The sequence below is a fragment of the Myripristis murdjan genome, chromosome 15 (genome assembly GCF_902150065.1).
Source record: "Myripristis murdjan chromosome 15, fMyrMur1.1, whole genome shotgun sequence".
Taxonomy (NCBI): Eukaryota; Metazoa; Chordata; class Actinopteri; order Holocentriformes; family Holocentridae; genus Myripristis; species Myripristis murdjan.
The window spans coordinates 22,036,494-22,064,202 of NC_043994.1; the positions used below are offsets into that span (position 1 = coordinate 22,036,494).

The following is a 27,709-nucleotide window of genomic DNA, read 5'->3' on the forward strand; positions in this document are numbered from 1 at the left end:
TCAGTCAAAGTGAAGCAGTCTATATTAACAGCTTCAAATTAACATTGATTTCCAGTTATGGACTTGCAAAAATGTAAATGCAAAATGCTCATTAAAGGTAGATGATACCAATTGCCATGATTTTTTTTTTTTTTTTCTGAGATAATATTACTTATCTTAAGTTAATGTACATTCAAGTGAGTCTGAACATGACTATTGTGCTCCTATGTGGTGTCCTATATGTGCTTCTCAGAAAAATTAAGCCAGATAAGCTGGGTCCAGCAGCATCTGAGTCATCCTGCCTCAGTGCTTTCTTTTAAGAAACATGAAATGCTATTTAGAACTGTGTCAGTGTGTTACATAATTTATACAATATTTACAATATTTTGTGACTTTCCATATTCATGGCTTGGTTGTGGATGTGGTTTGCCCAGGGGGTGTGGGGTCTAAAATCACAAGTGGGTCACCGCAGGCTACCCCCAGTGTAGGATAGTACTTGTGTTTCCCCCCTTTAAAACGCAGATGACCTCGTTTTAGATGTTGAAGTGCAAAGAGATGTTGCTTGTGGAATCCACTGCGGTTATCACTCATTCATTCAAATCCTGCACACGATCTATTTCACTTAATCCACATTAATCCCTTCACAGCCATCACTCCATCACCAAGCTTTTAAATGATTCATAACAGCAGGCCATATATGATGCATTCATAAAGACAAAGCATGCTTGTAAGACTGTTTTTGGTACTAAAAAAAAAGCACACATTTCCTCCATTGCTGCTGTATTATTCTTGATCTTAAACGTGTACAGGCAAAAACACGCGCACAGCACAGCCAGTGGCTCCAGCATTGTCTGGTTGCCTGGTAACTGTCGGCGTGGCGTGGTTGCTAGGGCCGTGTGGGAGAGGGGGAGGTGGTGCTGCTCTGATTTCCAGCTGAATTGAGGCAGTCAGTAGGGAGAAGCCCCCCTCTTCCTGTAGACACAGGACTCCACTGAACAATAGAGCCGTGCCAATGGGCCTGAGGCTCATCAGACAACCCCTTGTTCAGGGTCACACTGTGTTCATCCCGCAGTCCTCCATGACTAATTAACTTACAGGGAAGTGTCGTTAGGACATCTGATGATGCATCCATCACAGGCACAGGCTCGCGGTCCACATTGATGAAAGGTGCATTTCTGGCAACGTGCCACTTTAATGTATTCAAGAAGACATGCAGAAGAGAAAAGAGGAACTGTGGAGCCACAACATGTAGTGCAACGCAGCCTTGTTCAGTCAAAACAGGGCTTAACTGTGGGATTTGGTGGAGAAAATATTTTCTGTAACATGGTTAAGTGAAATCTGAGAAGCCAGTGACAAGGAAAGTAAGATGTTTTTTAAGAATACACTATTATTAGCTACCACTTTAATCTTGTGACCTACACAGCAGGTGGCAATGTTGATCAGAAATTCAGCCAGAGAACTAAAAAAGTGATTTTTTTTATCTTTCTGAGCAGAATTTAGATGGCAAAATTGTGGCCAGGATGTCAACCTGCACATATCTCAAGAGTAAAGCTGATCATGAGCCAGGCTATTTCATTAAGATATAATAAACGGTTCTGTCTATATTCAGGGCTCTGAATTCAACTTAACATTTGCAGGTTCTCTGAGTTTGCTAGGCTGACATCTGATGCCACTCCATCAATTAACACAAATAATCTACGACAACAATCTACAACAAGGCCACTACGTTTTTTTCCCTCCCACAGGTTATCCTATCTTTCACATGCTAAAATTTATGATGTCCAACATGTCCAGCATTGTTTACTTTGTACATGTGTGGTCACCACAGGCGTGTGACTGACTGTCATCTTGTCAAAGATCAAAGTGCCACTTTAATGTATTCAAGAAGACATGCAGAAGAGAAAAAGGGAATTGTGAAGCCACTACATGTAGTGCAACGCAGCCTTGTTCAATCAAAACAGAGCTTAACTGTAAGATTTGGTGGGAAAAATATATTTGCTGTAACATGGGAAAGTGAAATCTGAGAAGCCAGTGACACAGAAAGCAAGATCTTTCAGAGTAGACTATTATTAGCTACCACTTTTATCTCGTGACCTACCGCAGTAGGTGGCAATGTTGATCAGAAATTTAGAACTAAAAAAGTGTTTTTTTAAGGATTTAGAGAGTACAAATGTGGCTAATGTATCTGCAGAAATCTTTTATGTCCTATTTGTGCTGACAATATGCGCAACAGTTTCATCTGAAAAGGAAAGAGATGCCCACAGTGATAACAAGAACAGGTTTTTATTATTATTTTGTAATACCATATATAATGCAATTGCATATCTTTGGCGAAAATAAATCTTATAAACATTTTATCAACAGAGGTTAGCATACAAAAACCAAAAGGTGTGTCTGTCTAACAGACATGGCAGAGGACTGACACAAACTGATACTGGGTTGGCAGCTTTACTTAGTCAAATGCAACAAAATGTTCATCATAAACATAGTAATTGCAACAAAATTTTGAAAAAAAAAAAAAAAAAAAAATCACATAATCAATAGTCAATAACAGCTGTCAAGCAATGAAGCAATTGTATGCAGCTTTTCGGGTTGAACAAGTTCTGGGACCCCATAACTATTAGGTAGCTCACCCACAGATCGACATCGACTCAGAGAGGGAATCAATGCCGCTTTGAGACTGACAGAGCCTTTCCTTTTCAAGTGCTACAGAAAGAACGAGTAAGATTTTCCTCTAGAAGTCTCTCCATAATCTCTCACCAGTCCTCCCTACACTCTAATGTAGGCCTGAAACTACACAGCAGCAGCCCTGGGGGACGAAGTTAGTCTTTTCCAGTTTTCAAAAGGTGTTGAAAACAAAATTTAACACCACACAGCAACACCTGGAAGCATGAGTTTTCAGTGGCAGTAAGTGTAATTTTTCTTTTTTTCTTCTTTTTTTTAAGTTGATGATCCTACGGTGGTGAGATTTGACAGCTACTTTTAAATTTTGACTGCTTAGTCAAAATATCTAAACATGAACCATATGTCAGATAAATGTAAAAATGATTACATCAGCTTCAAAACAAATTCTGCACGGGGAATGTCTGTTCAGCTGAAATGTCTACCCCTGCTGTACATCAAGTTTTGGCAACAAAAGGTTTCAGGATCAATATGTTAATTAATCGTCTTCTATCCAGTCTAACAAAAACCAAAAACAAAACATCAAGAAAACCTGGCAGTCATGGTTAAATTGAAAACACCCGCTCTAAAGACAATAGACATTGGCAAAATACTTAATCACTATAAAACAGTGAAAGAAAAAAAGGTGTATTGCTGTAAAATAAACTCAGGAGAAAACCAAAACACTTATCAAGAGGATTTCACAGAGGGAGAATATAAATGTGCCTAGTGAGAAGTCATTCATTTCAAATGACCAGTATTTGATAGAGTCTGCATTCAAGAGTCCCATAAATTAATGTCATAAATAAGGTGATGATTAATGAACAACAACAATTTGTTCTTTCTTTTCACAGCTAAGTAAGACCAGTGTATGCAAATATTATTTCTGAGAAGTGCAGCTTACTTCTAAGAACTGCTCCCACTCTAAAGCAACAAAAATAAACCAAAGGGTTGTTTAGTCACTATACTGGTCACAGTCCCTCTCCCATTTCCTGTTAAAATGATTCAGAAAACTAGGGCACTGTTACTCTAAATCACATAGCTAAATTGTGGGAACAGGGGAACATGGTGACCGCAACATTTGTAGTTTCACATCAGTGGCACAAGAAAATGTTTGGCACTGGCCATGCAAGCTATACTAACAGTCATTGCAATACAATGTGATCTAATCTAAATTTTTTTCCATGTGAGAAGAATATAATTTTGAGTCTGATACTGTTGTGCACTTCCATGCTTTCTTGTATTATATGCTGCCTGTGCACAACTTTTATAAAAGCTCAAATGAGGACTGTGGCCTTTTACATAAGTCACTTGCAACTTCCCCTCACTGAACTGCATGCAATCAACTTACAATAAACACCCCATTTCACAGCTTGAGAATAGAGTGTGCACTTCCTTATTTTGTTCTAGGGGGAAGAACAAGGAGACAACACTGGCCAGCCAGAACTAGGGGCACAACATGAGTGCAGCACAAGTCTGCAACATCTCGCCTGCGAGCAACTGCACAGGTGCGCTGTACATGCAAATGTCAATTCTCTTTGGCCGTGATGATACCTCTGTCCTCTTCTCATTCTTCACACTCCAGTCTGCTCTCCCTCCACCCTCTACATTTCCTTTACTTGAACCAAAACAGACACACACCCCCACCCCAAGTAGTGAATTACTCGGCCACAAGATCAGCAAAAAGAAAATTTAGCTGGATAATTTTGCAATTTTCCTACATACATGGTTCAAAAACTTAGCACAGGGAGGCATAATCAAACAGCACACCCAAATGTTGAGGCCAGAAGCTGCGGTTATTTCGTGTGGGTCCACTCCTGCCTGTTAACAAAATCTGTATGACCAAATGAAAGCACCAGAGTCCAACCCTACCAAGTACAAACTCTTACAACCCATGTCAAGTATAGCTGTGGCAAGAGCGAGATGCGTCTCTCTTTCACAAAACCAACCAAATTCACTCAAATGTTATGAGTGTTTTGTCAGAAGATTTGGACTGACACAGAGCCAGTTAGCTGGACCATCTCAAACACTCCTCTGTCATGCCCATCATCTCAGTCTTGGGCTCATGTCACTCATCTCAGATGTATGATACACACACAAATCTATGAGTAACCTATGCTAGCACACAGTCAACATATGCCATTAGGTGGTCAAATTAGTTGCTTCACTTTGCATAGGTTGTGAGCAGAAACATGAATACAATACATGTGATATTGTAAGATTAGACATGAAAAAACATACTAGTGAATGACAGGGACTGACAGAATGAAGAATGCAAAACAATGATATAGTTTTCCTTTGTATGGCACGGGGATGGCCTCACAAAACCTAGCAAAGTAGTAGTAGCTAACTTTGCAACTAAATTTGGCAGTGGCAGAGTAACACTATATCCACATGTTGCTAATCCTGAAAAGAGCCAGAGCTCATGTGTAATATGTTTAGCTGATAAGATCATAATACTACTCCATTCATTCTCTTAATTGTAAAGTTTAACCAGCGTTCTCGCCTCTGAAAAGATAACCACCATTAAATAACGTCAAAAAGTTAAACTTGTGGATTAATTATTGCATCTCTAAAGATTTGTAGACCAAGAATTCCTTTTAAAACATTAGCTTTTTTCTTCAGCACAAAAAGGAGAAACTGATTACACCAGGAGGTTAGATTTTGTTTGTTACAAACATGCACTCATTCGCTTCATAAATATTCACTTGGAAGAGGATATAGGTTTGAGGAGGAAGCATGCAACGCTTTGAGTTATAAAACCTTCAGCTTTTCCCATTTTGTCTTTCAGAGAAAAAAAAAAAAAAATCTTTGAATCACAATCATCTAATCCGACAGAAGCAGGCAGGTCATTTTGGATAGGTATTATGATGTTTCTCCACAGCCCAAACACCCAACCCACCAGTTACCCCCGAGTTACAAAAGTCTCTATATGGCTTTGTTCTCCTGTGTGAACGATACTATTGCCATTTGTTTTGTTGGACAGGAATATCCCAAACAAAAAAGGCTCAAAATGGCCAATCAGCGATCAGATGAGGAGAAGGAGGCACACTGGGACACACGATCAGGGGTCAGAGGTTAGGGTTCACAGGGTCAGGAGTCTGATGGGAAGAAAAAAAAAAAAATTTATTTCCTGTTCAGTTTTGTGCTCTTGACAGTGCGTTTGGAGCCCTCCGTGCAGCTGCGTATACCAGCAAGGTGCAGTAGAGAACCGGCTGCTTCCTTCAGCTCCTCGTCCAGCTCCGGCTTGACTTCACGTCGTGCCCTCTTGCCCGCGGGCCACTTAATGGAGGGTGCGCATCGTGAAGGCTGGTGGCCGCCCCTCTCATCCCAGAGGTCGGAGTCCTCATCGCTGTGGAAGCCCTCGCTGCCGGCGCGACGATTCTGCCCACGGTCGCAGCCTCCCTCGTCCAGGGAGGAAAGAGAAGAGGAGGAGGAGCGGGAGGAGCAACGCTGCAGGGCCATACTGCTGTAGTTGTGGTCCTGCTTCGGATCACTGCTCACCAGCACAGAGTCAGGTCTGGACAGGTCCAGTGGACTATCAGAATCGCCTACAGAGAGCAGAAGACGCAACAAGATGAGCATACAGAAATATTTAAAACAAAGAAAATGAGATTTTCAGTTAATTTATCATAAGCTGTCAGTAAATTTTCTAAGAAATTCGACAGCATGAGTGTCTCTTCTCCCGACCACCTTTAATCCTGCAATTTGAAACACCTCACCAACTCCGATCAAGTATCTTGTGGTTACAACACTTTGTAACTGGGCAGGCATGGGCATATCTTTGACCTCAGCTGAATAATACCATAAAATTTGAGGAAAATAAAACACAGATCTGTATTCATAAAAGGCACCAGAAATTTTAACGCTGCGTGAGGGTGCACTACCGCCATGGCAGGCATTCTCGTCATTCATAAAAAAGGATTTACCATGAAATTTTACCGCTTCACTATTTTGGCACTGCCACCTCCCTCTGCTCATTTGTATGTCCCTTAAGCGATTCATAAAACCACACCACTGCACAAAAAATACCACCACCTTTTAGTCAGAAGGTAATTCCAGTTCAATACTGAAAATGAAGTCAACTTGGGTCTTACTCAAGCTAATAACTAATACGTTAAGATTATGTCTATGGATAAAAACAGAACTAAACTAAGACCAGTGCTGTCCTTGGAAATGTAAATTTATGTAATAATAACAATAACAACAATGAGGAAATGGACTAATATATATTATTAATTATGGTTCTGTTTATTAAATGCCACTCCCAAAATCACTTTTACTTTGCCATGGCTAACATTGCAATTGCTGTGCGAGTGTATGGGGACGATGGTGATTTACTGGAGGAGGAAAACCCCAGATTCTGCCGACTAAACATCATCTCTTAAATTTCTGCTGGTAAAAATCTTGCTTTCTTCCTCTTTCTGACGGTTCACTTTACATTGTGCTTCCAAGCACCGCCGACTATGGTGGCTGTTAAATAAGTGAAAGCTCATTAACACATTGATTCTCATTGGCTTTCACCTGCAATACAGCTGACAATAACGGCACGGTAATGTGATTCCACTGCACAAATCAAGAATCACCTCAAATTACCACGACATTAAGTTTGCCACAGTATGTTGAATAAATAAAAGGACATTAACAAGTAGTTCCCAAGACCTTAACACTAAGGTGCCTAACAACCTTCACTGAAAAGAAGCAAAAACATGCTTTAAAAGGAAAATAAGGTGAGGGACATGTCGCAAATTAAATAACACACAAAATAACAGATGATTGAAGCAGTGTTGGGTGGTATGCGAGGGAGGAGAGAGTATGAAGGCAGGTGAAAGAATGGCTTGTTTTGGAGTCTCTTACATGGGTCGACGTGGTGCCCAGGGGCAGAGTTTAAGAGCATCATGGCAGTGGCAGCATCAATGTCAGACTCTGGAAGAGGAGAGAACATGCACGATGGTCAGTCCTGGGGTGTGAAAGCAGGGCAGGGAGATCTCTCTCTAGAACAAGGAAGGGGCTTTTCCAGAAAACACTTCTGACCCCACGAACAGTTACTGAATGGATTGGATATGCACATGGAAAGATTCACCGAAACAAACCATAAGATAAAATGAAGCTATAGATATTTACAGTGCATCCAATCTTTTCAGATCTAACAAAGTGTCTAAAAGCCTGGTAGCTCACTTCTGGGGCTCTAAATTATTAATGTTAACAGTGAGACTGAGTGTTCGACAGTCAGCACCAGCAGAACCTCTGCCTGTCGTCAAGGTTACTAAACCATGAGGCTGAAGGGGGAGGAGGAGGGCTGAGACGAAGACTTGGAGCTCTTGCCATTATGATCTACATGAGGCTTTGATGACTTGAAAGCATCAAGGCAAACCAAGTATTGCGAGTAAAAGCATAGTGATGCTGAGTGTCCCATGACTGAAATGTGCAACAGCAACATAATCAAAATACTGCACAAACAGAAGCTAAAATCGCATTGATTGGAATTTCTAAGCATCTGCAGATTCTTTTCGGGTAGGTGTCTTTTATTTAATGTACCCAAACTTTATAATAGAAGCTACTTGTGTATTTTTCCATGAAGACAGGGAGAAGGATTGAGATGGGAAGACTGCTTTGGTCTCACCTTTGAATGAACAGCCTTGCAGGAAGAGGTGGCGAGGGGGTGAGGAGGCACTGCAGTGAGCAAAAACGACAAGAGGAATCAGCTTTGAGTATGCAAAAAGGGAGCAAACAAAAGTCAACTGTAGCCCTGCAAACCTCTCAATCATTTAAAGAGCCATTCCACTGAAAAATGCAATTTTCCTGATTTCTGCACAGTTGGGCTGTAAAGTGTGAATGAAGTTGAGTTTTAAATAACCTTTGTATGACCAGAACCTAAATTCGCTTATCATCATTTCAAAATCAGCTTAAAATTAGGAGAATTGTTTATACATTTGATCAAAAATTCCAGTAAAGATCATCAGTTACACTTTTGGTTCCACCTTTCCTTGTACCAGCAAACACACTACTCTCCATCATACCAAACAAGTGCAACCAGTTTGTTGGGACTCTAAGCTATCCAATTACATTTGAGAAGTACTCCCAAAATCACTTACCAAACATGGCAGGTTGTCATAATTGTATAATACCAGGATGTCAACCTGCACATTTCCTGAGTAATAAATTGATAATGAGTTTGGCTATTTAATTGGCATGTACCAAACAGCTCTGTTCAGAGTCAATGCTCTTTGCCAGGCTGACATCTGATTCTACTCTCAATTAACACAAATAATCTACAACAAAAATCGACAAGGATCCACCACGTTTTTGCGACAGGTAATCTCATCTTTCACTTGCTAGAATTTCTTATGATTTTCAACATGTTCAGCTCTGTTCACTTTCTATTTGTGCGGTCACCCCCGGTGTGTGATTGGCCGTCAACTTGTCAAAGAACTCTTGTCTAAAGATATGAAATACCCATAGTTATCAACAATCACTAAATTATGGAGAAGATATGGATGCGTATAATTAGTATTTCTGTGAACATGAAGGCAAAGTCATTTTCATTTTATTTATCAGACTTCTGAATTGATGTGCAAACAGCACAAGCTGAATTTAAAGGCACCAATCTGGGTCTAGAATTCAAAGAAATGAATTCAAAGAAATGATCAATCAACAGTCTTCCAACAAGTCTTCACTAGTTATATCAAGTCAAACTCTTTATATAAAATCTTGGGGAACAAAGGTGATGCTTTTTATAACGAACATTTTCATACACATATTGGTTACATCAACTAATAATTTCCTACTGCATCAAAGTCAATACTCAGAGCATCCACAGAATGAGCAGTGGATGAAGGTTCACCTGGGTGGGGAGGCGGGTGGTGTGCAGAAGGCATGTGCGGCAGGGAAGTGTTGCTTCCTAAGGGCTTGGATCAGGTTGGGGCGATACTCAGGGTCAACACACCAGAGAGAACCTTTTCCATTGGCCTGCAGTAAAAAGAAGGAGCAGTCAAATTTCTCACCCCATATTAGACAAAATGGAAAGTAAAAATCTCATGGCTACAAACATATATGAAATTTTTAATTTAAATCTTTGATATTGTTATCCGACCGGGAACTTAAGAAGTCCTGACACCTGAGGATGTAACATTTGATATAGTACTAGACTGCACTGAAAGCATGCTGCTCTGTCAGATATGATCACATTCAATCTCACTTCACTTGAAGTGGCACAAACTTGAGGAATGCAACATCATCAAAATACTGTAAAATAGCACACACACTACCAGGACTTCTTTCAGTCATTCACAAGCTCAACAAAAGGAGAGAAATTTGCTTTAAGAGCAGTATGTGAGGAATGACTTTGTGTGTTGGTGAGCTTAAAGGAGTGTGTAAACTGTCGCCTTATCTCATGGTGGTGTATTCTTACCCAGTCTGGGAGGTGGAGGGAGGGAAGAGAGGGAGGGAGGAGAATAACCTTGACTCAGATTACCAACCAGCCCCAATGCAGGAAGAAGGAAATGTCACCATGGCAACGGAAACCACCAGGCTGTGTCATGTGAAACTGGTGCTAGTCTCTCAGCAGATGAAGGGCTCATGCTGTGCACCTGCGTGCTGAGCGGCCTGCACCACACCATGTTGCTACTCGCTAGGCGCTAACCACCATCCCCTCCCATGGTGGGAAAATATCAGCTCTCAGCCGGGCACAGCCTTGGCACCACGGGCCCTGCCAGCCACAAGTCAGCACTCATACTGCAGCTCATGATGGCAACTAACGTGTCACTCCAGTAAGTGGCGTATTCAAGTCTGACTCATGGCTTATGCTGCACATCATCCCTCTCTCTCTCCCTCTCCTTCATTTTCCACTGCTTTCAGAAGAATGCAATGCAGACTATAGCAGAGAAGCGCAAAGCTAACAAAGTATTGCTAATTACATGTTCGACACTGTAGCTCTACTACAGTCAATAATGGTTTCAGAGGACAGCCACCTTTCTAATCAAATTCTTTAACTCTTATTTATAATGGGAAGGGTGAAAAAGCCAACATAGCAACAACATACATGGAAACAACCTACAGTATTGTGAATTTGATCCACAAATTGTCAACCACAAATCATTCACTCATTTCCTATTAATTTCACAATCATGTTTAGGATTTTGTGCAGGGTATGCATAATGTGCTTTTGCATTTGTCAGAAGCTTGTGCAAATGAGACGAACAACTTCTTCATTTTTCCTCTGTGCGCATACAGGAATACAGCAGAAATGAGTATGGTTGACAAATAACTCTGCCAGGACAGGCTGACAAAGAATCTACCTACCCACTCGTCTCTACACTTTTAGTCATATTTGCTGCCCTCTCGCAGTGTGATGGTGAGGTTTCCAACTGTAGGCTGGTTCTCTCCCCGGTGAAACAGTTGCACTACTTTGTTGTGCCTCAAGAGATAAAGTCCTATCTTAGTGTGCTGTGTTTGCATTTCCTCTGAAGGAGTATCTGTGACCTTGACTGGATTCCACCCTTATCGCAGCAGAGTCAGAGGTCCCTGCGGCTGTGTTACAGTCCCAGACACTGTCACATGAGCCACACTGCAGCTCTTCACTGCAACACACTGCTCACCAATAGTGGTATGCTAAACAAAGCAGACAAGGTTTGCACAGGTGGAAAAGACCAGATCACATCATCTTGCCTTAGCAAGATGACAATATCAGCTAAACTTAAACTACTCCTGTAAGAGCCAACCAACCTTTGAAGTTAAGCTTAATAAATACTGCAAATTTTCAGTTTTGCAAGTGTTGTGTATGTGAAAACTAAGACAGTTTGACAACATACCTTTCCCAAGCTCCTCTCCACTTTGCGGAAGCATTTGTTCAGGGACAGGTTGTGGCGCACTGAGTTCTTCCAGCCAGTGGGAGCGTTGGAGAAATAGGGGAAGTGCTCAAGAATCCAGCCATAGATCTCTTTGACTGGCAAAGACTTGCTGGGCGACTGCTCAATGGCCATGTAGATGAGGAGAGAGAAAGAGAAAGGGGGCTTAGACTTCAACGAGTCCCGCTCTCTGCCTCTACTGTGTGACGAAGATGAGGAGGAAGATGACGGGCCCTGGTTGGCCCCGTGGTCCCCCTCTATGTCAAAGAAGGGGCTCCCGCTGGGCTGAGCTTCAGGTCCTCCCAGAGTGAAGTTCTGGAGCAGGTTCTCATGAAGCCAGTTGAGGTTGGTCAGCTCCTCGTCCTCGGAGCCCCCGGTGCGATCGAGACTGGTGGCCAGTGGACTGGATGCACACTCAGCCTCGGGCAGTGTTCCTGCACCACAAACACCTCTGAGCCCTGTCCGCTCCTCCTGCATACCCGGAATTTCCGTTTTCTTATCTGGCGACATCCCAATGATTGGACCCATTAAATCAAGGATGTCTGAAGAGAAAAAAGACAAAAAAAACCAAGATGTCATTAATGTTAAATAGTTAACACAGAAAGGGTGAACAGAAGATTTGTCAAAGCCACAGTTTTTAAAGGTTAGCTGACTTCAAAACATAGTTGGTAGTATGAAATAACTGGGTGCGACACATTGGAATGATGTGGTTTCGAAGCGCTGCACTTGTTTTCCTAAGTTTTCCCTGGGGGGCACAAACCCTGTAGCTGTGCCTGTCTGCTTCCATTGCACTTCCTGGCCCTCTCTCACTGCCCCTCTCTTACATGCCTTGCGAGGACAGAGCCTCTCCGCTCTCCCCTCTTGACTCCAGCCAAGGACCATCGAGGGAGTCCTCTTGAACGACTGAACTGACTTAAGGCTCCACTCCTTGACGCCCACCTCATTTCAGACAAGACGCAGCTGCTCGTTATGTGTAAATGAGCATGAAACCATCCGAAAAAAATCACAGCGAACTGCAGGAATGAGTGGAGGGCCTCCATCTCACCGAGTGGATGGCTCTTGAACACTGATCTGCATTCAGCCAGGAGCAAGGCTGAACTTGACACATGCCAAATAAAGTGGTGAGGAGAGGCTGCAGACCTGGGGTGTCGTCAGTCATTTAATAGCACTGGGAAATTTGACATTGGCAGCAGACCTGTATCATTAATGAGCACCACCCAAGAACCCCTCAGAAATCATAAATGAGATGAGGCTACTTTTTCTCGTCTGCACCAAACCTTCAGATCCATCAAGATGCATTAATCAAAAACAACTAAAGGAGAGGGAAAAAAATAAAGTACTCACGAGGAACAATCTTACATAGCTCTAATATTAAGCTAACATCAACAGATTTTGGGCTGCAGAACACTCAAAAGGTCACGGGTTAACGGATTACATGCATTGTCAACAATAAATATGTCTATCCAAAATGGCTAACTCAGAGCCAACAGACCAGACATCAGTATTTAAAAATGTTCCTGATTGATGGAACAGCAATACGAACAGAAATGGGTCAAAGATACAGGCTTTGTAATGTAGTGTATTCTTATTATGTGATTCTGATGCTACTGTACTATCTAAACAGCAATTTTGAATGTCTTAATTTTGCAGTGAACTAGCCTATATCTAAGAATGTAAACCCTCTGGATGTCCAGGCCACTGAAAGGACCTTTCAACCTAAATTCATGCCCTAACCCAATGACAGGAATCCACTTTGAAATATCAAAGGCTTTCACCCAATTTCACTGAAAATATAGCCTTCCCAACAGCCAGGTCACAGATTTTTTTTTTTTTTTTTTTTTTTTTTAAATCTACAAGACTAAAAAATGTTAAGGGTCTACAAGAAAAATAAAATGCAATGCCAATTAAATTAGGTTAGAAATATAAAAAATACAAATGGTTTTGAACATCCTGTCAGTGGAAGACTGTGAACATTAAGTTTCCTTACATGTAAAACAAAGACTGTAATATCTATGATTTCATGCCCCTGTGGAAAAGTGTATGTAGGTGAAACTGAGCGCTTTTTGAAAGACTGAATTACTGAGCACAGGAGGTCCACCGAGAGAGAGGCTGTCAAAAATCCCATATCCCACCACTTTAAAGAAGCCAAGCATCATATGTTGGGTTTTCTTTTAAAGACATTGAGAAGGTCTCTCTTGGCCCAAAAGGAGGTGATTTAAATTTCATTAGAAAGCAGAGAGAGGCCTTTTGAATCTTTCATTTTCAAAGTCTTAACCCAAATGGAATGAATGAGCAGTTCAATTTTGAAGGACCAGATCAGTGTGTGTTTGCATGTTTTAGCCCATTTACTACACTGCCTGCATAATTCACATTACTATAGGCAATTTTCCAAAACATACACCATACTTTTTTGATTTTTTGAATATTTACTTGGCTTCCCTGGTCCTTTAAATTGACACATTCAGGTGGTAAACCTGCCTTAAAACTCAGTGCTAATCCTGTTAACATCTGTGCAATTCAATTGAATTTTCACCTGTAAAACAATCTTTTCTTGAGGGACTATTTTCTGGTGATGCACATTTTGTTGTATTGATGCCTCTAATTGGAAATCTTTTAATAATTTGACAGAGGAATGGTGCATTTACATACTACTGGAACAATGATTTTCCTAATTGCTTCAAAGCCAGACTACCTGTCATTACTATTTTAAGCAAGAAGAAATCAAAATCCACATCATCCTTTGCCCATGATGCCAATGTTTGCTTTGTCTTCTGTGTTTGATTTTCCAACCAAATAGCATGTTAAGTTAATAATGTGTAGCAGATGACTTGAAGGTCCCAGTTGTCTATACTCGCCACCATCATATGAATGCACCAGAAGATGTGTACACTTTTCAAATCAACGTAGGCATTCAATGTTCAATACCATGCAGCAGTTAATATTTAGCTTCCCGTCTGGGTTTATTTTTGTCAAAGTCAAGTTTCAAGGCTCTGCAAGCTTGTTTTTTTGGATTGTACTGAAATGAATGAAAACAAATACCTGCCTCGATGATAGGATAAATAAAACCAAATATCTAAAAAAGCATGGTATGCACTGGAAAATGATCAGTGCTAATGTTAAAAAAACAGTAGCAGTGTTTTTGCAGGTTTTAGCTTAGCTTTGCTACAATTGATGTATATTTAAGGTTTTCCTTTATGTTTTAATACAATACACAGTTCTTCAACGAGATTGCATGTCCTTAAGGGTTTGAATCTGATAGTATTTTTTATGGTCTCTGAGGTTTTCCCATTTCAGATGCTATTGAACATATTTATTGTTGACAATGCATGTAATCCTCATACCCTGATGATGGCGATTACAACTGAAACATGTTGGTTTGCTCTGTCAAATTGTTCCCCAAGAGTAGCCATACACTTTTTACTGTTTTACTATGTTTTAACATGGGACATTGTTAAACCTTTAACTGCAGCAAGTGTATAGAATGAGCACAACAGCAACAATGCCCAAGAGGCCAATGAATGTTATTATGGGTACGTAAAGAAATGCATCTGGCTACGAGACACTTGCGCTGTGTATCCTTTAGTTTCCCAAAGCATCTCCAGTCGGTCCAATTAGGAATATAGACTCTCTCACTCACTATATCCCACACATCTCACTGTAATAGAGAACATCTTCTTGCTACAACTGACCAATGCACTGGTGTTTCATTATAGCTTCATAAGCACTGTATCCCAAGCTGCTCAAACACACAGGCACACACGCAGACTAAGATACACATTGATCTTGTCTGTGTTCCTTTGGACTGTGTGCGTCCTGCTGTCCTTGTGCAACATGTTTCAATACATAGAATACATGCAGTGGCAATCTGATAGGTTTTCTCAGTTGGCAACTAAAATGAACTCATCAAACACAACGTCAAGGTGTGTTTTACAGCCTTATCGACCACAATTTTTTCGCCGATTTGACCAATCAAACGGGAACTATCTTTTGAACAATATGCTATTTCATACCCTGACTAGGTTGGAAATGCTTTTGATTTAAGTTGAGTTTAAACGAAAACTTTTTCCAACTTCTACGGGTAGCATATGTCATGTCAACTTAGCATAAAGATTTTAAGTCTATCAGAGTCATCAGCCTAGCCCGTCAAAGTGAAAAATAAACCTTACAACAACTCCAGAGGTGAAAATGGTATTGAAGATCTTGTCTCAGACTCATTAAGTCAATAAAAGGGTTATTTTGCCTAAGATGCTGGAGTATTCCTTTGAGTGCAACAAACTGTCTTCACAACTCAAATAAGTTCATTTAGTGGCTCAAAAATGGTGCTGGCATGCTGTGTCCCAGTTACCAAAATCTGGACTTCATTTCATCTGGTTCCTGTGTGCAGTTCTGGCAGAAATAGTTTTGTTCTACACTGTCTAGGAACAGCATTGTTAGCAAATCACAGGAAGGTGCCAGCAGTCTCTGAAAAACTCCTGGCATCTAAAGTTTTTGGATGGTCTTACACAGACATCAAAAGCACAGGCATCTGAAGATCTGCAACCTTCTCTCTCAAGTAAGCAAACTTGCACTCCATGATCCCATCTGGTAATCTCATTAAAAACAATTAAAACTGTCATTAGCAACTGAATTCAATAGTCTTCCAAGTAACTTCCAACTTTTGCCTCGACAAATCAAAAACCCATGTTGTTCCTCTTCCACAGACTGCGACAAAATAAGAATTATTAATTCTAATGGCTAATTGTTTAGCCTAATACCTGCCCATTGTGTTCTTGAAATATACAATTTGTTTTGTCACCATTTACATTATGTTATACAGCTACCCTGATACCTGCATACTGTCAACACATTTATTTGAACATCAGATTGGCACAATAAATCTGAATGAGTGTGTAATGTCATAAGAGGCAGGCTTTGGTCTTGCGCGGTGGTCGATGAGGCCAAGAGCACAAAGAGATCATTCCCTGGCTCAGCTCACAACAAGCTCTAAGTCCTCAGTGTCACCATGACAACCATGCCATCCCTTAAATTAAGAGCAGAAATCTGCCAAACGAGAGTCAATAAGAAAATAACTAATCCATCCTCGCTGGTTCTGACAGTGAGCAGCCACTGAGGAAAGAGATGCTCCTCCTGCACTGTGTGTGGACATCAGATGCCCCCGTGTGTGGCGTGGATCGGGATGTTCAGGATCGGGAGGGGGGTGAAGCTGGGTCAGATGGCGGGGGAGAAAGGCACAGAGGGTGGGGCAAAGAGGCATATATTTTCACTGCTGTGATAAGACAGGAATTGGGTCAAATTGTAAAGAGAGTTTGGAGAGTGGGTGAGACAGGAGATGGAGTGCACACACACAGGCACACGCTTTCTCTCTCTCTCTCTCTAACACACACACACATATAACAGCTTCTCAGAGCCAGCCAGTGTGGATGGGAGGAGAAAAGGAGGCATTAGTGCATTAATAAAATGACCACTCAACTCTGAATGAGGGGATAAACATAGCAGTGCAGGGAAATCACATTTCGGTTTAGAGTGACTTCTAAATCTAAGGTCATCAATTCTTCCACTTTGCATGCATCCATAATGCATACTTCTAACCGATCAGTCCTACGTTTTCTGTCTTGTTTCACATCACCACATACAAAGTCAAATTTCTTGTGCACTCATCTACTTGATGAATAAAGGCAATACTGATAACCCACAAAAAACGGACATGGAGGAGGCAGTCAAGGCCAAAGTTAAGGGAACAGGAGAGGAGAGGGGAAAGCGTGAGCATGGGAAGAAGCATAACAATAGGGAAGTCCTTTTATGGAAGTATGAGAGAGAGAGAGAGAGAGAGAGAGAGAGAGAAGAGACTGAATGGTGAGGTAGGCTATAGGTTATCTTCAGTCTGGATGAATCACAGCTCTCAGCAAAGTAGAGCAATCAGATATGTCAGGCAGCGAGAGAACGGCCCATTTGTGTTAAAAGAAAAGCTCCGCTCAGAGCCCAAAACACAAATAGATATCCCTTGACATGACAGGTTTCCACTCCACGTGAATTAAAAAATAGTGAAGGGACAAGGCATACAGACAGGTCTATAGTTTCAAAAGAAAATTCCCCCATTATCCCCTCCAAATAAAAAACATCTTAGACCAGAGCTAGAGCTGTGTGTACAGGCCAAATATCAGCTGTTGACAATTTAGCCATGATTAGGGGCACATGTAGACAATGTGTAAAAGTGGTTATGCTATAGTTAAAGCTGTTTAAAAGATTCTCATGGCATTTCTGTATCCCTTGCCAGCTCACAGGAAGGCAGGATTCAAACTCATGACACTGCACTCATGTGGCAGGCAATCCAACAGTTTCAATTCTTCTTTGTTACTTTGTAAGTCTAGATCCATGACTGTGTTACTCAATTCATTCTGATGAGAAACATTTAGGACAGAGATTGCGTCACACCCTGTACCGTAACAGGTGTGGCAAAAAAAAAAAAAAAAAAAAGCCGTATGTTGCAGCAGGTTTGAGTTCGGTACACAGGTGCAGCTGAGATGTTTTTCTGTAGTGAGAGTCAACTGTAAACACCTCATGTGAGTCCTTTTTGTCTTAGGCAAACCATGGATGGTCGTAACTTTGGTTCAGCTGCTTGTAGTCCAGATGAAGTCGTGCCCGGGGCAAAGTAACAGACCACTGATTAACCTTAAAACACCAGTGAGGATCACCTCAACCCATCTTCACACCCCATGACCTCTCAGCTGGCCGCCTGGGTGCTAGAGAGCACTTATCCTCTTCTAAGTGGCTCCTCCAGACCGCTGATTTTTGAATATCAACAGAGGCAGGGTGGACAGGCAAAAGAGCTTCCATGCATCCAACCAAAAACAGGAAGTGTTTTACCATGATTATGGTTGGTCAATTATTGCTGCTGTTACGATTATTGTCGTTATCATTGCTCTTATGAAAAGACATCAAAGCAAGAGGCAGCAAGGGATGCAGTGGATAATAGGACACTAGTGTGTAAAGAGTGGAGGGGGAGAGGGAGCTAATGAGCCGGACTGGCCTGTTGACTGCAGCTCATCCTTGAAAATACACCAAAGCTGCACTGCTGCTGACCCAATGGCTCATCTGCAAGTTAAAATAGCTCAGTGCACAGTGCCAGTCCAATCATATTCATGTGCAAACAGGCAAGCACTAACAGCAGGTGCCAAGGCACATTTTTCCCTTTCAAACTGCTCTTTTATCCTGTTAAGCACTTAGCCTATTCAAAAATACACAAAGACATATGGAGATAGCCTTTAGTGGCAAATCAAGCTGTTATATATCAAATATATATATGTGGAACTATGAGGGAGGTGATGGATAACAGCGGCACCCAAATGATGAGGTCCTGGTTAAGATGTTTTCGGGGAGCCAATCTCATGACTAGGACTCAGTTGCCACGGCAGCCAACGCTGTAAGGGAAGCAATTGTGCTCATGTCTGTGCATGAAGAGAGAGCCTAATGTGGGGAGATCAATACAGGCGGAAAGTGCTGAGGCCAGCAGTCTACCCCCATTCTCCACAAACCTGTCTGACAAAGAGCACTGGGAAAGGCCACAACCAACCTGGATGTCACGGCACCACTGACTGAGTGTCATAAAGCCAAGCTACACAACCTACGCCTTACAGCAAAAAGTTCAGTTTTGCTAGAAGATTACAACGTACGACTCACTATGTTTACGTAAACAACAGCAGAACAAGACGGAAAAACAAAACTGAACTCTACAGACTGAAACTGCCAAGAGCTTGTGTACAGGTGTACTGACACCACACCCCCTTCACAAGACGTTGACACAAACCAGTTACACCTCTGTAATAGATACACAAAGGTGTGTCACAAAACCCCATGGCAAAGGCTGTTATTTGAAACTCAAACTGCTATTTAGGTGACTACCTTGTCTGGCTCAAACTATTTTATTGCTCTGAAAATGTGAATGAGACCGGGAAAAAAGGGAGAGAGAGTATATGAATGTGTTAGAGCAAGGCAGCAAATACAGTGCCGGTCCTTTATCCAATTCTATGGAAAGGTCAAACTATGTCACAACGATTAAAATTAGACATCAGTTGCCACCTGACCCAATCAGGCAACTGTTTCAGCACAACCTCTAAACGGTACATTTTTCAAATAAAACTACTCAACGGATAAAAACGGATCTACTCAGTGCCCGAGGTGAAAGCCAATGAAAAAGCTCACACAAAGGCATTACAATTGGCCCCACATTCTCACCATACAAAGGAGCAGTTGTTTTTGCTCTAGTCATGTTTCAGAAGTGCTCAGTATTCGCCTCACAGTTTCAAACAGAGGACCGGGAGGGAAGGAAACACCTCCTGCCTGTTGAGGAAGTTCATTTTCAGAAAACAAACTCAGACTTCACACAGAGACAGTCAGGCCTACTCTAGACCCACACAGTGGGCCTGACCAGCGAGAACACTGGCAGTAGCACTTACTGAAGCAGCGGTATTTACTTTGCTGATCATTTCATCGGTCAAGTCAACATGCAGCAGTGTGTCAACTGGCCCAAAGATGCAGTCCAACCCAACCAACTGTTCCCAAATGGTTAAGTGAGGGGGAATTCGTTCAGAGCTTAAGTTACTACGGCACACTGACAAATCACCAGGCTTGATAAATATAAAGATATTTATTAGTCTGTCGTTGTTAGGCTATTACTCTTCATAGGCTTATTCCCTGGGCTCATGTCACTATGAAATAAGGGTGACTAAGAGTTGCTTTAAGCAGAGGTGGCACAGGCTCCTTGCAGACATGATGACAGAATATAAGTTCTGACACTTGGAAGCTAACAGGACTAATTAGACCTTGTCTAGAAGGCAACCTGTGAATTAACATTCCAGCCCACACTGAGTCAGATACAGTTTTGTAAAGCAACAGTCAATTTTAATGTAGTTTTTTTTAGTCAACACTAACTGAATATGTGTTACTGTTACTAAATAATAATATGTCTTGATTTTCACCGACACACACACACAAACACACACACAGATAGGACATTTGCATGGTCAAAAGAGGTGAAGGCCTTCCAAAGTACAAGCCTGCCATCAGCCAACACTGAAACCTTATCTCGCGGGGTCATGTGGTTGGAGTTCAGTGTGCAAACACCCACAACCACTTAACATAGGCAACATGAAAACAGCAAAGATCACCAAATCTTTTTCTGTAGGCTTACTACACATTACCTCAGTCATGTCAGAATCCTTTAAAAAAATATTTACAGGATGTTATTGCAAAAGCATGTTTTATTTCTGGTGACTTTTTTTTCTTTTCTTTTTTTTGCACTTTTGCAAATAGCCTATATTTTTTTTTCCTTCTAACTGCAATTTTGACCAATATAGCACACACAACACAAAAAACTCCACAAAGTCCTTTAGGAAAATGATGAGAATAATAATGTTCCTAAATTAGTGCAAACTTAAACAGAATATATCATCTGCAAGTGTCAGCAGGGAAATCACTGTAATGGCATCCACTGAAAATCCTGTCCTTGCAATTTGCCACACAACTTACAGGGAAGAGGCAAAACACTTCACACCTATGCACCATCTACCAGACATTTTACTAATCATAAAGAACTAGATAGTCATTTGTTACCCAAATACCACGTGACTGCTGACCTGCCTTGTGTCTTCTGCTCCAGTAAACTACTCTCCATACTCGCTTCTGGATGGAATTACAGTAAGCATGGAACCCAGATGCACCACAACAAAAGTCTTGCTACTGTTTTTTTTTTTTTTTTTTTTTGCTATGTACGCATAAGTCACCATGGTGATCTGATGGCAATGCTGGACATAAAAATAGATGAGCTCTGGACATGCTCTAGTAATCTGGGCTCTGTACTTGCTTATGGATGGAGTCATTTCCAGTACAAAGTCAGAGTTTAAAAGAGCATGTCTTTATGCTGTCATGCTAAGACAGACATACAGTATGCTGTATTAGCTGCCTGCTACAGATTTTCGATCTTCAATTTACATTTTATTTTTGTTAAATATGTGTGGTTCCAAAGTCAAAATTTCCCTAAACTGACAACAGATTACCCACTCGCCCTGCACTTGCTTAAAAAGATCCTGATGTCTTGTGCACAGGCCGGTCAACAGCCGGAGTCGTTGTCATCACACTGCCATCTCAATTAAATAAACCCTGTTAATTCAGCCAGGAGTGACTAGACAAAGGCCCATTGTCACACAGGACACAGCCATGCTTCCCTCTTCCTCTCTCTCAATCAAGGAAACGGGCACATTAGCGTTGCTTTCAGCTCTGATGCGGGCTGCGTCTTGAGTCCACGCCCTCAAAAATGAGATGGGCAGAGGGACACTCAGGGGGTTAGAAGGGCAGGGGAAAGGGGAGGGGGGCTTTCCCTATAGAGTAAACGCATAACGACTGAGACCAATCAAGAGATGTGACCTAAAACAAGAAATGGAGTAGACTGACAGGCGCCACAACAGGAATACTCACACTGCACATGTGTAACTTCTGTAAATACACACAGTGAGACGGAGCTAAGCAGGAAAAAGCTGAGGTATAAACTCAAACATCCCCGTCCAAGGCATGTATGTTTTAGACTGCTGGAGAAGTGAATCTAAACCACTAGTTTGTATTCTTGTTGACAGGATTAGACTGTCTCCAGATTGTAAAACAGTGACAACTGTTATCTTGCAAACTGCTAAAAAGACACAGACAGATTAATAGGAATGCTACCCGTTTAGGTGTACCTGGTCCTGTCTGGAGATTTAAAATGATGTCAAACATAAAAAATAAGAGCCCTGATAAACTCATCTGGGCAGAACAGAAAAAAATATAGTAATAATAAAAAAAAATCCTTACAATTAGTGGCTCAAAGAAGGGAGGGGACACATGGATAGCAACACGCCTCTGCGGAGAGGTACACATTTGCAACCCAAATTCAGAGCTACCACCTATACTTGATTAGTACTCTCTGAATGTCACAGAATCAAGACAAGGGAGGTAGCAGACCCTTGGGGGTGTGCCTTTTTCCAGCAGGTTGTTCTGCTCAAAGATGGGATAGGGATGTGAGCAGGCAATAAAAAAAAAACAATGTACAGCTTCAAACCTTCAAGTCAATCATTTCAAAATTGTGTTAGGTGCCTTAGAAACATCAACTCCACTGGTCAGATAGACCAATGTCAGCAGTCAGAGATGCAGTCTTCATTTTTATAGACCCCAGACGGACGCCTGATTGAACAGGGGCCTTCATAAAGTGAGGTAAAGGCAGGTCAGCACACTCCGTATTTGTAAATACAGCCTCGACAATGAGGTCACAAGTTGGTGATAAATCCAAAACACAGAGACAACTACTGGCACTGAAAACAACAAAGCATTTTTTCCCCCACTTCCTTGAAAACATAAGCTACTGCATTTTTAACATCACTTCAACTTTAAACTTGCACAAACCATGGACATATCCACACTGCAGTGTAATTATAGAAATAAAGTCACTGGGAGCAAGTAAACGTCAAAGCCCATCAACTTCCTTACTCTGCCAGTCTGTGCATCTGTTTCACCTCTTCCATTTACAGTGGGAAAAAAAGCGTCTAAACCAACCTGATAATGTAAAAGTCAATAAAACAACACTGTCACATGTGACTGAGTCATGGAGCTCCAGTGGGTTATAAAGCTATGAGGGGTAGGTTTTCTCTTCAGCATATCAATTGGTGAGAAAACTCTACCGGCTTAGCAATCCCAAAGGTTTCTGAAACAGGGTCAGCTTTCTTAATCATGCTAGAACCACACTCACTCATACACAACACATACAAAGAACACTGACACTTTGAAAGGAAAGAGCCTTTCATTTACTCTGGGTCAGAGTACAGAGTTGTGTGATAAGGCTGATTAAGGGCAACACCACTATTTTTGAAAAGCAGCTTCTACGTCAATCCGCCTTTAACAGGGGTAGAATTACAAAGCACTATCTGCCATATTTCCTCTTAACAGATATTTAATATTTATGCTATGCTGAGCACCATTACAGACGGAAGCCTATATGGCCAACTTCTCAAACGTGTGTTAAACACTTCAGAAATGCATTTCACAATAATAATGCTACGCTGAATGTGGTGGTCTTTTTTGTTAAGCGTCTTCACTATTGTAATATCATAGATCCTCTGATGAGATCATACATTTTCTGAGTCATTGCCAAAGTACAATAGAGTGACTTATTATTGAGTGACAGTTTTAACAGGTTGTGATGATCAAGTGTGGCATCGTCAAGGCTTTCAGAGGTGTTTGAGGTAGATTTGATGCACTGGAAGCTTATCACCATGCTCGATTGGTGTAAAATAGATAGCAAACATTTCAATTATGGAAAAAAACTGCATGAAAACTGTATTGGTGTAGTATAAGTTTTCAAATGAGAATAAAGAGGCCTTGACTCTGATCACATCTAATTAGTATGATTCAGCAAGCCGGCCAATAACCAAGGGTTTCTTCCCAAGATTTTTGTGGGGGTGGGAAAAAAAAAAAATATATATATATATATATATATACATATATGCTGGGGCACTGGTGACAATATCAAATGATACTGTGCCTGATGTAATCAATTGTAACATTGACTGGTTGTGAATTTGACACTGCTGTGCACACACTAATCAAGATGGACTTGAGCAAAAGAGCGTCAGCACTACCTCACAGCAGCTGATTCACAAGTAAGATATTATACAAATTCCCATTTCATCCATCCTGCTCAGTTAGCGACCCCATAAGTAAAGACCACAACACTCACAAAGACTGAGCAGCTGGCTTTCTTTTCACCTCTTAATGAAGCATAAAAAGGCCCTCAGTGCACGAAAGATTCAAACACATAATTCTGAGTTTTGTGCCAGCAATCTAACTAATCTTATCATGGTGCACAACTGAAGATGACCCAGCTCTGCTTGTGACAACACTTTAGCAGCCATGTGCTCATATAAACCAGTTCATGTCAGCAATACAGCATCACTAGGTTATGGCAAGTCTTATTTATAGTAATGAATGTCAGTAAAGTAAGCATGCCCTAGTCTATTCTGGGAGGCAAAAATACTTACCCCACAGAGGCCTCTGTACATACAAACATGTACAGAGAAGAATCCATGCTCAGACCAACAACAACAACATCAACATCAACAACAGATGGTTCTGACCTACAGTATGCCCATGAATTTGCGGCACTATGATAATGGCAGATTGATCACTTCTGCTTTTTTTTCTCCCCCTCTTTAATCTTCTGTTGCCTTTGTTTTCCCTTTATCACCGGGGCTTAACTGTCAAGCAAGAGGAGAACAATGTCAGTCTACAGTCTACATTAATATCATGACCTCACAGTGGAACAAATAACTTTTATGCACCCCCCCCAAAAAAACTCAAAAGCACAGAATTAAATTTAGAGCACATTTGTTTAGTCTAGTGGATACAAAAAACGCACACGCACACACAATCAACCAAGCAGAGAGGGCAGGCAACACCAGACAAATGATGAATAATAGCAGTTATGTGAATTTCTACTCAACAACAATATAAACCCAACTGGATTAAAGAGATTTTTCCAACACTCAGACATTGTTTGTAGAGCATTCTGTATCTGGGACAATCTTGTGATAATCCATTACATCATGTGCTTAGCTAGCTAGTGCAACCTCCTAGCCTGTAGTGCCGCCGATACACAACATGAAACTTGGAACTGTTTAAGGTCATGATGGCAACCTGTGTCTCAAAGCCCAGCATACACACACACACACACACACGGAGGGGGAAAAAAAGAAAAAGAGAGAGCACTGTGCGTTATTCGGTTGTATCACGTGATTCCGAGTTTAGTAATTAGGTCAATTTTTATTGTAGGGAGAAGATAAAGTACCAAGTGTTGGAGCGAACAAGTTCCAGAGGAGAAACCCCTGACTTCTCTGTGTCGTTGTCAGATTTCGAAACGCTCAAAAACGGAAACTGGATCCAGCTCCGAGGCTAAAGCTACACACATTATAGCGTTAAATCGACACGCTCACAAAAGCTCACACAGCCGCTAACAATATACATATAAATATATATATACATATACATATATATCTTCAGTATTATGCTAGCCAACTTACACGTGACGACGTCGACCTCGCACAACACTTCCTGGCAAAACACGACTCGTTTCCAAGTATTTCTATTTCTTTTTTTAGGTTAATCACATTTTGTTAGCTCGGCTCGACGACAGCAAGTTCACTGTAGTCCAACCTTCGCTCACCCAGCCCGAAATCATGAGGCGAAGTCGCGTCCGTCGGCTCTGTGGAAATGAAGTGTAGCTACTGCTAGCGATAAATATACACCCAAACTATCTAGGGTGAAGTGTTTCTGTGTCGCCGATGTTATTTCCCTGTGTTGTAGATGTTCAACTCGATTGTCCACGCTTTTCAGACCTTAAAGAGCAGCACGACAGAAGTATCGCTCACGTTAGCTAGCTGGCCACATGCTGTCGCTTGATCTGCCATGCTGGCTGGTCTAAGCAAAGTCACTTGACCACATTTACTTTCCGCTTGTTCGAAACACACACGGTATTTCCCCCGGTGTTTTTAATTTACTAATAAATAAAACATGCTCCGATACTCACAATCATGCACGCCGTGCCTCAGAGCGGTATGGTTAATAGGCAGAAGTGTGCGCAGTTAATTCAGATGTCTGTCTCACACAATGTCAGAGATCAGATCAGCAGCTGCTTCCTCCATACACGCAGCGCGCAGATCACAGCGCACGGCAACGCTACCAAACCCCTCGCCGTCGCCATGGCAACAAGCCCACTTCAGCCAATCAAAACCCCTCCCCTCCTATCTCCCCTGGCAACTGCCGCAGCGCAGGAGCTCCGCGAGCGCGCACGCCATCCTGTTTTGCAACGTGCTGTGTGCACTGCTCTCACTTTTTGTCGCCAGCTGCCTATAGCTAGAACAAGGAAATAGGCTAGAGCAGTTTCTACCAGTAACCCTAATGAGAGGTAAATGTGTTATAGTGATGGGGTGATTTTTAAAATTGATTAAAGGTGTGAGACATGATGTGTGAGCAGTCCCACACAAACACAGGAGTGTTCACACCAAGCACCCCAGGCGGAGATAAAGGATGTGCCGGCGGTGGTGCCACCACACCCAGCCCCATGATGATTGTGAACCTGCAACAGGGCCCCTCCTAGAGTCAACGGTGATACCAATAAACTAACATTATGTGTAGACATACAGTGAGACACACACACGGAAAACAAATTTGTACTTTTTTCCAAAACAACACATACCTGTTGTTTGGACGACAGTATACAATTTGTTGCCAAAAAAAAAAAAAAGACTACAGTTGCTTTGAGTGTGTGATCTGTCTGCAACGTGACTTGCTGGAGTAGAGGTGCAGAGGAGTGCAGGGAAGCTTGCGGGACAAAATTTGTGAATCTGTTGAGTGCCGCTTTACTGGCCAACACGGACTTCACAGCAAACTGTAACTTTCACAGAATAGTGATACCTTATTCACCTCAGCCACTCCAGTCTCTAGGCCTATATGAGTAGCTCTCTGTGGACTGAACTAACACCCTCTCTGTTTGGTTTTACTGTGTATAAACTCAACTCAAATATCTCCCATGCAGCAGTGCTGTAAATGCCTTTTGCAAGCCTGTTGATGCACACCCTTCTTTTCCCCTCCTTTTCTTTAAACTTGAAAAACAGGCTTTGCCGTTGAGTTACTGGCAGTTTTGAACTGAGTGTGAGCGTCACTGATGTCCTGGAATATATATTTCTTTGTATGCATCATTCATGTCACTGCAACCAGTTAACAAGCAAACTGCTTATTTATTTTTTGTTCAGGTACACTGTGAATGCAAGCATAAATACACATTTTGCACTACCAGAGGTGAATTATGGTATGGCATTCAGAATGATAATATTCATTTACTCTGCAGTGAGATGCCTTACCTGCTACATCAAAGCCGTTGAACTGGTTTATGGAATTGTTTGAAGAGTGTGAAGTGTTTTATCACCAGTGGCAGAGCCCTCTGGATCCCATCGTATTCATTCATTCATTCATTCATTCACATTTTCAGCCTTTGCTCGGGTTGCTGTGGCATCGTTTTCTTGCACACCGAGCTATTCTTAGGGCCAGCAAGCAGCATAGACTCTGCCCCATTTTTCCTTCCAGTATCACTCCTAGGGATGATGAAGTTGCAAAGCTAGCACACACGAGAGAGGAGAGCAAGATACTGC

The 27,709-nt window shown here is 41.7% G+C and overlaps 1 protein-coding gene across 2 annotated transcripts; it reads right to left on the minus strand.

The window, feature by feature from the left end:
• Nucleotides 1-2,246: 2,246 nt before the first annotated feature.
• On the minus strand, nt 2,247-26,232 carry foxn2a (forkhead box N2a). 2 transcript variants are annotated; one of them, XM_030070359.1, is made up of 6 exons: nt 26,089-26,232; nt 11,451-12,028; nt 9,485-9,609; nt 8,264-8,313; nt 7,498-7,566; nt 2,247-6,191 (listed from the first exon to the last, which is right to left on the minus strand). In XM_030070359.1, exons 2-6 carry the CDS (start codon nt 12,012-12,014, stop codon nt 5,767-5,769), a joined length of 1,233 nt encoding a protein of 410 aa, XP_029926219.1. In that variant the 5' UTR covers nt 12,015-12,028; nt 26,089-26,232; the 3' UTR covers nt 2,247-5,766. The 2 variants fall into 2 exon arrangements, with proteins under 2 accessions (XP_029926219.1, XP_029926221.1); XM_030070361.1 differs by lacking the exon at nt 26,089-26,232 and adding an exon at nt 25,583-25,945.
• Between the last annotated feature and the right edge of the window lie 1,477 nt (nt 26,233-27,709).